The following is a 13,114-nucleotide window of genomic DNA, read 5'->3' on the forward strand; positions in this document are numbered from 1 at the left end:
ACAGGTGAGCATAATTTAGTAAGAGTATGTGAAGTGTGAGGACGAGTGATTTATAAGGGGTTTTTGGTCCTGAGTTTGAGTGTGTACGTTGGTAACAAAAAAATAGCGACTTTTTAAATTTAAAAATTGGCCATTTTTTGGTTCACCCGGAACAGCGTCGTTTTTTATGAAGTATTTTGCAGTCTCTGTTAATGTTCAAACTTGGCGCCCATACTCAGCCAGAACAGCCTTGCTGCTTCGTGATTTACGACAATGGTGTAGCTTGAAGGGAAACTCAGGGTGGCATTCGGTTTCTGTCAATTTTACGCAAAAAATGACAATGTGCCGAAGGTCGTATACTTGCCTGTGCTTGTTTTTACCTTTCCCAGTTTTGAGCCACAGCAGCACTCTGCCTTTTCTGTCCTATTTCTAAATTATTACAGATGGAACCATTCATGAACTTCTTCTCATTGTTCGTGTCCACGGTCTCGTACTGCATTGTTGGTCCCTTACCATTCATACCAATTGAACCGTAAGAAAGATTCTCATTGCATCATTTCAAAGGTGATGCCATTGCTTCGTAGCGACTTAAAAAATAATCAAGAGAGAGGCGTAATATCGCTCCTGCTGATGTGGTGTGAGAGATGAGTTAAATACTGTAGTGAAATAACGTTGGATTGCTTCTCTTGAAGACGGCGGATTCTGCCCCTCAACGTAGGATACGGATAAACTGAGTGGATGTGTGCTATTATGTGCATGTTTATTTGCATAAGTATTTGGCTGGGGACGTTTATTTATTTGCCTTCCCTCAAGGTTTAACTTCCTCAAACAAGCGTCAAATTCTACCTTTGAGGTTTATATGCCTGAGCAACACCTGTGGTTTGTGATACCTCTTTCTTGGGGGCTCCATATCCAAGTAACAGAGAAGAGCTTTCGTATCACACCCCTTAAGGAATACAGACACCATAATCTCGACTTGAACCCTTGGCTAACCGTTTATTACACCCAAAAAGTGCAAACTACTCTCATTGGTTTGAAAATTACTTTCAATGAAAGCAATCTTGCTTTCATTGGTGGCATGCGTTCACATTGTCAGGCGGCACTGGTAATGTGACTTCGTGCTTGAATCGCTGGCATGCCAGCAAGCTCTCACCAGTGCCCATAGAAGCAGGAATTCCTTTAAGATGGCTTGTGCATGCCAGTAATACCTCCTTGTACAACGAAAATTGTGCATAATCACAGAAACCCACTGTGGAATTTTCAGCACAATGTCTGTTGTTGAACCAGTACTGCCTTTGGTAACTTATACGTTGGCTAGATGTGGCGTGTTGTTTCACTGTTTTGTTATGGGCCTTACACTGTATAGTCCAGGTTGGAGATTTTTTTATAGAGCATTCTGTAGTGAATTGTGAGACTGTGGTGACCGCTGCGAATATTTCAGAGAATCGTTTTAAGCCCCTGCCACAATGGAACACGGGCACACTAAGTCGGCACCCCAGTGCAGGCACACTTCCGAGAGCACCCCTCCTATTCGGAGATGTCGCGGTCAGAGCACAGAATCCACCATCTTGTACTTGATGCAGGGCAACAGCTGTCACTGTGTTGGAATAGTGGCCTTAATGTGAGCTGCCACCTGGCTTGAATTGCCGGTACACCAGGATGCGGTCGCACCAACAAGCGGACGTGCAAATGAGTGCCAGCATGAGCACATGGCACACTCTCGTGCAGAGCGTGCCAGCAATACCCTCTTGTCTCGACGGTTATCGCCATTTGAAATAATCGCTCTTCAATGTGGAAGCCCTCATTAAGCTGAAAAGCCGCGGCCTCCGAAAAAAGGCACACAGAGATTGACATGCCTTGTGGCTGCACAACTTGTGCCTCAGAAATAAAATACAACACGAGGAAAAGGTCCGCGTTGTCTACAAAATGCCTGAGCGTGCACAGGTTTCATCATGTGTCCTGCCAAGCGCAGCAGCATAGCACTCCATCACAAGTGGTGCCACTGCAAACAAAAGACCACAGCGGAAGGGGGGATGCGGGTATGTGTTGGCCTGGTATTATGGCCCGTTGCCTCACTCAGCAGCGCAGCAGTCACCAGGATCCAGTACCCTGCGCGCATCACACAGCCTCTCTCTTTGTTGGTGCTGTCAACGCTTCTTTTCTGGTGTTCGAATCAAGTATGGTTCATAGCGGGTTTGAAGAGCACTATCTCTAGTCGTGACATCTAAAATGGGAACGTGTTAGTGTACGGTAGTGCTGTAAAAATTTGGAAGTCTGTGTGCTGAAGTAGGCTGCAGTGAAGCAAGAAAGGCTCCTGGACTAAGAGCGCTAGGACAAAGTATGCTAGTGTAGAATCTAGCTGGATATTTATGAACAACCGATTTGGTTACATTTGCTATTTCTCCGATCAAAATATAATTGCCGCCATTCTGCAGTAAACCAGATGCAGCATAACATAACAATGAGTAGTCATTATGCCGATATCTAGATGAAGGCTATTGCACCTTTCCGGCAGCGTGCAATCTTATGATGGACAAGTGTTTTGAAATGTATTTAGAGTCATTACTGATTACCGCAGTGATAAAATATCTATAGTGCATTCGATTAGCTTTCTGAAAACTAGCAGTGTTACTTTTCGGATATGTTCACTTTTTTCATTTATTTACTGCTCTATTCATTACATTACTAATGCTATTTATTGTAATGCAAATACACCGTAGTACACAAGTTATGGTTGCTTCATTTATTAATATAACTTGTAATGTCATGACTATAATTTCTTGACCTAAATTTAATCTGCTTGAATATTTTCAGGAACCTTTTCTTGGTGTACACATCGCAGGTGATAATGGGTGTTGGCTTGTCAACCACATACGTTAGCCCCTACATGCACGCCGTGAGGCATGCCGTGTAAGTAAGCCCTTAAGCTCGTGCAAATAAACAAAGAATGTAACCTGATAACTTTGCCGTGCTTATCGAGAGGTTGTCTCAAACGTACGTGTACTGTTCCCCACATTTTTAACTAAATACGTCCCGGCACCACTTGATTTTTGCCATAATGCAACTGTGCAGGGCTTTCTTGTAAAAAAATTGTCGGCTAAGTGAAAAGTACTGAAGCAAAATTGTTATTCTATTCACTGTGGAGTCCATATACATTCGTTGCTATAAAGATGTAGGTGGCACCCTGGCGTGCCACACGATCTCTGTCATCAGCAAAAGTGCGAAACTTCGGAAGTTCAAACTTGTATAACAATAAGAAGGTTAACGATGTAACCTTCATTACCTAGTCTTGTTTTGAGTATTTTGTAATGAATTTTTGCCACTAAAGCGCTGAGCAGTGCTACAACACCACCACAATCCTCCTTGTGCAGGTGCGGGACGTGCTGAAATCACGTGTCCTCTTTCATCCCCGCTTTACTTACGTTGGTTCTCCCTCATTCGCCACTCAATCACACGCTTGATGACGATTTCGGGGCGACACGGGGCGAAATACTTCCACTCAATTACAGGGCTGCACGTTGAAACGTTCATGTTCTAAGACAATTTTGTGTTATTGTGTTGGCATAAAACCATAGCGTGACCATTGAGCTCGTTTTTTTATTTTCAGGGAAAGTGCCGGATATCCAGACAACGAGAAAACACACGGCGTTGTCACAAGTGCCACCTACCAGTTTATGGTGTTTGGGTAAGTGGCATAAATTCTTCTGTACTGAGTTACAAGCGTAAAGGTAAAATGAACTTTGCAGTGTAAAAAGCAAGTTTATCTTCGTGCGTACGCATGTTACAGAGCTGATAATAATCCAGAGCTGACACCATCCTTTAGATTAGCATTTCTTTCTTAAAGCAGAAAATGCTGCAAAACCTAAATTGTAAATTAAGCAACTGTCCACGCTGCTAGTTGTGATGGTGAAAATAGCGAGGATGAGATTTAGATGTTTTTGTGAACAATAAGATATTACCACCTGCAAATGCACAATGAATGTACTGGCACAATGCCTTACAAACATTTGTAATTACACAGACTGCACAAAATGTTCACTTCATGTAAACACCACATGCTGTCACCTTTGTTTTAGCTTTGATTTTTCCATATCTTGTGGGTTTGCACACAAATATAGAGAAAAATATCAAAGGTGAATGCAAACTGCAATTACTCCTTACTGCCAGTGATACTTTCCGCATGCTTGTGCTAAATTGTGAACTCATTACCTCAGATAGCTAGGCAACGAAACCAGTCGTGGTTTTACCACTAGAAAACAGTTATGCACTGGTTTCTTTGCCTTGCGCAGTACCACCACAATGCAGACTGAATCAATATTTTGCAACGTTTTTTTATCACAACAATTGAAGCAAGGTGAGAGGGAGAGACACCTACTTTAACAATTCATTTGTACACACAGAACACTGTCACTAGTTTAAGAAAAGCCGAAAAAGTATGAAAGGGCGGATATTTCAGTTTAATGAAAAGGCAACCAACCCTATCATGACTCATGAAATAAGGCAATTTTGAGGTCACTTGAAAATAATTTGGGGTAAGCGCCAGTGCATTTCTTCTAGAGGATTCGGGGCAGCTCTGATGTTCTTAAACCCTGACAAAATTCTCACATAAGCCTCCATTGGTGAGGTGTGCATACATATACATGAGAAATCCAGGCATGTGCGCGCACACACACAGACATACAGCACAATTAGCCACCACTTCAGGACATGAAAGTGACAAGAATGTCACGAATTCCTTTTGTTACTTACCCAGCAGTGTGGAGCTATTATGCCGACAGTGCTGTCCACCATTCTTTTTTTGTAAGATTTGGTTTTGTTGCATCTATTTCAGGGCCGTTCTAACTTCTCCACTAGCAGGATATATCACCCAGAAGATCGGATTCCAGCGTTCCACAATGATTTTCGCTGCCATTTTAGCCTTTTGGGTAAGTGCATTAGGCTTGATACTTACGCAAAATCATTACAAACAAATTTGCGTCATCATTATCGTAGTACCAGTGCGACGCAGTCTACAAGTTGAGCAAGAAATGCCTCTTGAACAACGAGGGATGAAGACAGGATCGCTTCATGAAAAATACGCTTTGCAATCACTACAATTTCTAGTGTTCTTGGCGGTGCCCGTACCCCGCATGCAATGCTTGCTTTTCCAAAAAAAAACAATGCAGTAATTAAGTGTTAATGCTTCCGCATGTTAGGTATTTACTCAAGCACTTTTCAGCCTTAGTTCGGATTTATCTGCACAAAGCGATGGCTGCGCTGTTACTTCACGCATCGCAATGACATTGAATTAGTGGGCTTCCACTCATCTTGCACTGTGACACTTGTTCCACTGGCTTCCGCAGAAGTGCACTAATGAATTTGGTGACGCAACAAAAGTTTTTTTGGCTGATGAAGCTTTTGCACCACTTACGTTCCTCTAGGCCTTGTTCATAAACTACTTTCGGGAATCAAAATACCCTGGTCATTGCTGGCAGTAGCACTCGCTTGAAATAAGGGCATTAAGTTAATCCCTTTAGCTCTCTGGGTTGTGTATGTGATAGCCGTAAATTGTGGTCATTTGACTTCATCCACGGGGCCATTGGGAAAGGTGTGGTTCTGACTCAATCGGGGTGGTAGTGATGATTCTCCCACCACAGCCACATGTTCCGTTACTAATCACCGAGAAAGGCTGAGTGAAAACATTAGAAGTGTAGCGTTTGTTATGTAACTCCTGCAGAAGAACTATGACCTATTCATCAGTGTGTCTATCAGTTCTGAACTAGCAAATAAAAAACATAGGTATCGAGAAAACGAACTCCACCAGAGTAAATTTTGGTAATACAACATAAGTCTTCTTCATTGGCATATATACTCTACTGGCTCGGGCATGCATCATACATGTGGTAAGACATTTTTTTTGAAGCTGAGTTACGTACCCTTGTTTTCTTTCCCATTAAAGAGCCCATGCTACAGCTTTACAAACACACTTAGGAAAGCCCACCGAATGAGACCTACTCATCTAAGTGTCATTTCCGTAGGCCAGCTACCTGACTTTGACTGCACCTAAGTAACCAAAGTGGTACTGTTGCCCCTTCCACTATCTTTAAGCTTTGCAGTTATAGAGCGGCAAACATTCATGACATTTAGTCAAGGCCCGAAAGCTGGTCTGTGCTGTTGTGTTCTTACCACCAACAATTATGTGTCAGACATAATAGACGCTCTGTGTCGGGCAGAGGTGGAAATTTTGAATTGAGCAGGGGTAAAACAGCTGTGCCATTTGCAGCATGGAGCGCCAAACTTGTTCACCTGCGCCATCCTGCACCAAACTGCCCCTGTTAGGCCGAACGTGCTTATCAGTGCCGTCCTGTGCCGCAGCGTTTTAATTGATCCGCAAGATACGACCGCCATGATGCCCAGCGCCCGAAAACTTCGCTGAAACATCGCATTTTCGTTTTCATCAAGGCGTTTATCGTTTCCGTTTCATCAATGCTAGGGAGGGTTTGGAAGTGAGTTTTGGCTTAGTCTTAAGGCCGCAGGCACTACGCGCCTTCTCTTAGTCTCTGCATTTCTTTGTGTTGCATTTGGACGGTTTCGTTTGCTGGTGCTGACCGCTGCGCTACAATCAATGAAAAATGACCTAAAGTAAAATGTTTTTGAGTCTCATTGCAAACAGATAGAATATTATTAGCGTGCGAAATGGTAGTTTATTGGAGGTGCACATCAATTTAGTCACCCATTTTCGGCGATCCTAGCATGCTGCCCGCAACTTTCCACAGCTACACTGTATCGAACGAACAGGGTCTTGGATGCTCTGCACTCGCTCTTTAATTCGGTTGGTTGTTGTTGTGAGGTAATTACACATCTTTGCCTATTAACTTTGGGGTTACCGTAAAAACCCGCGTATAATACGGACCCGCGTATAATACGAGGTGTAATTCGGGGACAGCAAAATCAGAAAAAAAGTTTTCATCCGCATATAATGCGAGGTAAAGAGCACAGAAAATATTTATTTGCACTGCAGTTACCGTTCAGTCATTGTCAGTTTTCGCTGGCACTGTCTCCCGACGTCCGTTCAGTCATCGTCAGTTTTGCTGCCGCTGTCTCCTGAAGTCGCCTTGTCGGAAATGTCATCCCACAGAAAGTGGTCCTCAGTGCCATCAAGGAGGGCGTTCGAGATGCCGCATTTCTTAAAAGAGCTACTGACGAGCTCCTCTGGGATGCTGTCCCACGCATCCGCTATCCAGCCACAAAGCACTGCTGGAGAAACCCGCGTCAGCCATTCGGTAGCTGTCACTTACAGGTCTTCTGATCTCATCCACTCTTGGTAGCAGGACCTGATGCAGTTTTTGAAAGTCTTGTTGATGCAAACGTCTAGCGGTTGCAGCTGGGATGTCATTCCTCCTGGTATGACAATGAGTTCGGTGCGGGGTTCGCGCAACAACATCTTCACGGAATCGGCCAGGTGGCAGCGAAAGGCGTCCAACACGAGCACTGACGGGAATCCCCAACAGTGCTCCAGGCCGACAAACTTTATCCAGTCAAGCACCAGTTGCTTTCTCCACCAACGAATGCTGCCTTCGGTGACGCCGAACTGCCGTCCTGGGGCGCAATTCCTGATCGTCTCGGTACATGAAATAACGTTTCTTTTAATTGCAGCCGAATACTGTTTTCGTGCACCCGACCTCGTGATAGACTTGCGGTGAACGTGTCGAGATCCTTCACGTGGTCAAAGCAATCAAAATGGCGCCAGCTAAGAGAAGCAGCAGCCAGCTAACGCCACCGCAAGATGGCGCACCCTCCGCTGAAACTGAAAGTGCAAATTTTCGGCTGAAAACTTTGGGATTCACATATAATACGAGGCACAAATTTTACATAGTAAAATTTGGAAAAAAATCTCGTATTATACGCGGGTTTTTACGGTAGCTTTGGTTACCAGAGAATGATTCAACATTAATCATGTCTTCTAGCATGCTCTAGTTACGCAGTCTAAATGTGCGTTCTTCGACTCTCGCAACCCAGTGACAGGCCTAGACAAAGCTATGTTCTGCCTTGCACGTACTGGAACCACTGTTCGGTAGAAAAAGGCTGCAAGCAAACACCTTGTTTTACGGAATACAGCTGTGTGTTCACATAAACACTGCCGTTTCTCTGACACGAAGCAAGGCCTTTATGTGATCTCTTTCGACTCCGCGCGTGAGGTTTGACTTTTGAACGGTAATAACGCGGTGTGCTCCCTGTGGCCGAAGATAAATAAATCCGCATTTTGTAAACCTCCATATATAGTGCAAGAACTGCGTTCCTGGTTCAGAGTAGGTTCTATTGCATGGTACATCGTAATAGGCAGGGTACTTGCACAGCGGCTTGTAGGGATCGGTAAGGAAGGCATCATAATGCTGTGAAATGGTGTTACATCTGCTCCAAGTGACATTTCTGGCTGCTCAAAGCCCGCTACAAAAGGCCGTCCTGACTGCTCCAAGCCTGCTGCAAAAGGCACTTTTGCCTGCTGCCGGAACTGCTCGAAAATCCATGTACCCTGCTTCACCCCTGAATGAGGGAGTTTTTGGGACCCAGAACTAGTTAAATGGAAGAAGCGCTTCTAGAAGATCATGCCATTGGGACATGCGTTAACACTGATAGTGGCTTGCCGCAAAAATTGCAAGGTTCTACCTGCATATATGAATAGTTTTATGTGCCTTCTGTTTCAGACTGTTGTGACCGGCGTGGTTTGGGTGAAGCTGGATTACGCGCCTTGTTCCAGGCCTCGGCCATTGGACGACACCACCGACAAGGACGTTGTCACAGGAGTTGACAGAACGCATATGTTATCATGACAGCATATGAGAAGCCCGAAACCTTCATGTGTGTGTGTGTGTGTGTGCAGGTGTGTTAAGACGAATTTTCAAGAATCTGTCTTTGTGATGCGCAAGTACCTCCACAAAAGCTGTGCATTCCCAGGATGACAGCCTTCTACACTATGGGTGCACACAACGAACCAAGCAACATCTGTGATTTATAGAGACAGCTTTTTAAATGTGTTGTGTAGAATGACTTGGGTGTCCAGGAGATGACCTTAAGCTGAGCAGCAGGCCTGCTTTTTGGTGCAAGTTGCCTTTTAAAGGTAAAAAGGTTGTGAAGTGGTCTGGGTGTAATAAAAACCATGATGTCACATGGCCTTTTGGGTCGATGCAATTTATCTTTGGCCAAAGCATATGATTTGGTCCGTGCAATGCTGTGGAGGGAGGAGAAAAGCACGTAATTAAATTTGAGTAAAGGAAAATAAAAAATTAGGGCCAGCCCCCTTAGTAAAGGTGGAAAATTAGCGGAGCTGTGGTTAAGGTGCTGGGCTGCTCGTTGTATAGGTGGTATTCATTGAAATGTTTATCTCTCAGTTTCTTCGCTTGGCAAAACTGGAAACGGCCACAGATATAGCCGCTGTGTCACGGTCATGGCGCGGCTTGTCCCACTGCACCCGCTCGCAGAATAAAAACAAAACACCGGCATGCGTCGTCTGCTCTGTTTCCTTTACGGACGCCCTAGCGTGTGCCACAGGCAGCTTCATTGGGAAAAGTGCTCTACGCTCATAGTGGCCTCTGTCCTGTGCAGGGAGCGATGTAGATGTGATTGATTGATTGATTGCTAGTGGTATCCCCTTTGAAACGGGGTGATGACGTGTCATTTCGGCAAAAAAAGCTAATATATATATGTTCTGTACCCTTTGTTTAATACTAGCGCGGCTCGAGGGCAAGCACAAAATACTTTATTTTTTCTGTTGCAGGTGGTAGCTGTCCTAGGTCCATTATTCCCCTCCCTGCTTTTCGTCCACCAGCATTCCAATCTTCCTTTAGTCGTCTCGACAGCCTTGAAGTTAACTCCCTCTGTTCTACCCTTAAATACTACGGCTTCTGGAAGCCAAATATTTCCCTCTTGAAGATTTGAATGGATATACACACATTCTACCACTACGTGCCGCAGAGTTTCCGTTTCTTTTCCACAGACCACGCATGCCCCATCATCTTTTGTATACTTCTCCCCCAAAGCTCTTAGTTCTCAAGCAACCTCCTCTAGCCTCGTGGAATTTTCGAAGAAATTATCGTAGAAATTTTCCTTTCTGATGTCCACTTTCTCAGCCCTCTACATCTCCAATGACATTTTAGCTTCTATTTTCTCTCTCTATCTATTCGTTTCTATCTGCCTTCGCAATGTAACGTCAACAAATCTGCTTTGCAGATTTGTTGACGTTGCATCGGTAGTGTTCGCTTCATTCTTACGCTTTGAGGCCTGCAATCACGGCTGCTCAGCCAGATCTTCTATTATGTACAATTTTCTGCTGGACGACGCGAAGACACTATTATTAAAGGCGACAACCTTTCTTGAACTGCTCAGACACGAAAACGTCTGCGCCACAGGCCAAGATTTGTAAATAGTTTGTGTATATGTTTCTCTAATTCGAATGAATACCACAGAAAAAAAAGGAAAAAATGAAAAAAAGGAAAAAAAGGGGGAAAAAACCTAAGGATGGGCGAAGCATGCAGTGTATAAGTGTATCCATTGCGCGCCTTGGCGTTTTTGCCCACGGATGCGAAAGCGAGGGTGCAGGGGGATAGGATATACAGCTTTGCTTGAAGCACGAAACGTTATAGCTTGAAGCGTCGAAAAACGAGTTTCCGGCGTGTTCTTTTAGTACGCGTTACGTACTAGAGCGAGGCGTCAGCGAGTTTCCCGGCATTTAATACTGTCACTACATCGAGTATGACATGAGACGCGGACAGCCCGGAGCCCCTAAGGGGCGTCGCCCCTAAAAGACGCAAAATTTTATGTCTTTGTTGAGTCGCCCAAACATTATCCATACTAAATCTGGTAGCGGTGGTTATACTTGTCAGCATCGTTCTGCAAAAGAAAACATTAGGCATATTTGAGGCAAATAAGCAATATATAAGGAACATTTGCAGCGTTCTTTCAAGTAAAAATACATTGCTGCTTTATTTTTGCCATACCAAATAAAAATATTCCATGAAAGAAACGCACAAAGCAAATACAATGGTCAAAAAGCGCTCGGCATGACACAAACCCTCTTGACGGCATTCCAACAAGTCCAGCAGTAACGAAAGGTTCCAATAGATGGCACGCGATCATTGGAACGCGGTAAAATTGCATTGCCTTGAGCAAACCTCCATCGTGTTTATCATGGGAGGAGCGAGACAGGACCGGAAGACCGTGAGATGTGGGCGGGAGAGTTAAGAGAGGTGTTTGCGAGGCAAGGGAGGGAGACGACTATCACCTTTCGACGACATTTGCAGTAAAGGGAGCAGATACGCGGTAAAAGTTTTAATATTACTTTTAGCTTTTCCCTTAGCATAAAAATTTGACCATGCAATATTTGGGGGTCTCTGATTCCGCCCTCTAACCCTACTGGTTAAACGTAATATTAGTAGATAGCCGCATTGTAATAATAACCACAACCAGAATTGAGCAAAACTATAGGTGGTATTCATTGAAAAGTTTAGCTGTCAATTTCCTCACTTGGAAACACTGGAAACCGCCACGGACATTGCTGACGCGGCACGGACATGGCGCGGCTTGTGCCACTGCGCCCGCACGCCGAAGAGAAAAAAAACGCCAGCGTGTGTCGTCTGCTCCGTTTCAATGCGATTCTCAACGGTAGTGTCAACAGAGATGCTCTTAATCGCACTCATAGTGGACTCGAGACATTACTTAGCGTTCGGTGGGATAGAGTTTGGAACTTCCAACACAAATCATGTGCTTAGCACGGACAAGTACAGCCATCCCGCGGAGCCCGACGTCTACAGTAACGGCGCACTCACATGGTTGCCTGCATGCGCGCCTCGCCAGTGAAAACAAGCTATAAGTTTAGAGACAAACGGGGCCCAAAATGAGAAGCAAAAAAGTCTTGGGCCATCTCCACAACGTGAAACCTGAGGTGGGGCGAACCATGCATTGTATAAGTGTATTGAAATATCGCAACTCTCTGTTTTGCCACACGGCGCTCGCTGATTGGGCGCCGGAGAAAAGCCGGCGGGAGAAGGAATCGCGCGCTTCCTGAGGCGGTGGCGCCCTCTCTTGCGTTGAACTGGATTTACGCAATTAAATGAGAGACGGGCTGGCCGTAAATTGTCTTCGTGTCACACGCCGCAGCAAGCTGAGAAGTATGTCAAGAAGTAGCACGAGGCGTTGGAAAACGAGTGTCCCGGTGTTTTAGTACCGTGATGGCATTAGAATACTACGATATTGGATGCCGAAAGCCCGGGCCCCTAAGGTGCTTCGCCCATAAAACAAATTTGCCGCGTGTTTGCTTGCTTCACTGCAAATGTCGCCGAAAGACGTTAGTTTTGTCCGCCTCTGCCCCGTATCTCCTCCGCTCCAAGCACTCATGCTGTTCCTCTTCCATCTGGCTCCTCTCCCGATGAATTGAGGGGTAGTTTGATTTCAATTTTACCGCCTTTGTACTGCACGCGCGCCATTTTTTGGGACAGCGCGCATGCTTTTATCTTTTGTTTCTTGTTCTTGGGGAGCAGCACAAGGGTGAGCTGTGTTTTTTTTTTTTTTTCGTGCTTGACGTTGTAATCGTTTAGAGTTTCTGTTCCGGTTAGCTGCAGGCACGGTTTCAGTGTTCACATAGGCACTGTTTGTTGGTATGTGCACCGCTGTCAGGAAGGTTCACACGAGTACAGTCGCGTGCACGAACACTTGAAAAAACGGTGGGAGTCAGTCAGCCACTATACAACTCTGTACAGGCCACTTTGTACAGCAAAGTTTGCTACCCTTTCAAGGGTGGGTGGATCGCCTTTAATAAGCTGCAAGTGCGCTATTAGTGTATGCGGGGCTGCCTGAGAGTCTAGGAGTTGCTCTCTGCCTTTTGAAAATGTTGAACAGCCCGTGTGTACGAGATTTCGGCGCACGTTAAAGATCCCCAGGTGGTCAAAATTAATCCGGAGCCCTCCACTACGGCGCGCCTCATCGCTTGCGTTGCGTCGGCGCGTTAAAACTCTACAATCAATCAAAATGTTGAACAAGACCAAATTAGATGAAATAGTTTGGCGATAGTTTGAGCCGCACAGCAGGTACATTTAGATGCCAAAGCCTGATTTCTTGTCCATTTAGAAATGATGCCCGGTGTGCAAGCCGCATCCGCATACAC

At 45.0% G+C, this 13,114-nt stretch overlaps 1 protein-coding gene across 7 annotated transcripts in view; it reads left to right on the forward strand.

The window, feature by feature from the left end:
- Positions 1-9,458, forward strand: part of LOC144152366 (MFS-type transporter SLC18B1-like) — a 136,687-nt gene extending 127,229 nt beyond the window's left edge. For 5 of the 7 annotated variants that reach the window (XM_077683633.1, XM_077683635.1, XM_077683630.1 and 2 more), the window contains 5 exons: positions 423-511; positions 2,794-2,889; positions 3,587-3,664; positions 4,811-4,904; positions 8,664-9,458. In XM_077683633.1, coding sequence (XP_077539759.1) covers positions 423-511; positions 2,794-2,889; positions 3,587-3,664; positions 4,811-4,904; positions 8,664-8,789 — 483 coding nt within the window. In that variant the 3' untranslated portion in view covers positions 8,790-9,458. Of the gene's footprint in view, positions 1-422; positions 512-2,793; positions 2,890-3,586; positions 3,665-4,810; positions 4,905-8,663 lie in introns of those variants that run through there. The other 2 variants (XM_077683631.1, XR_013319152.1) reach the window with 2 other exon arrangements.
- The last annotated feature ends 3,656 nt before the right edge of the window (positions 9,459-13,114 follow it).

The sequence above is a fragment of the Haemaphysalis longicornis genome, unplaced genomic scaffold (genome assembly GCF_048455015.1).
Source record: "Haemaphysalis longicornis isolate Haplotype H1 unplaced genomic scaffold, Haemaphysalis longicornis Haplotype H1 scaffold_9, whole genome shotgun sequence".
Taxonomy (NCBI): domain Eukaryota; kingdom Metazoa; phylum Arthropoda; class Arachnida; order Ixodida; family Ixodidae; genus Haemaphysalis; species Haemaphysalis longicornis.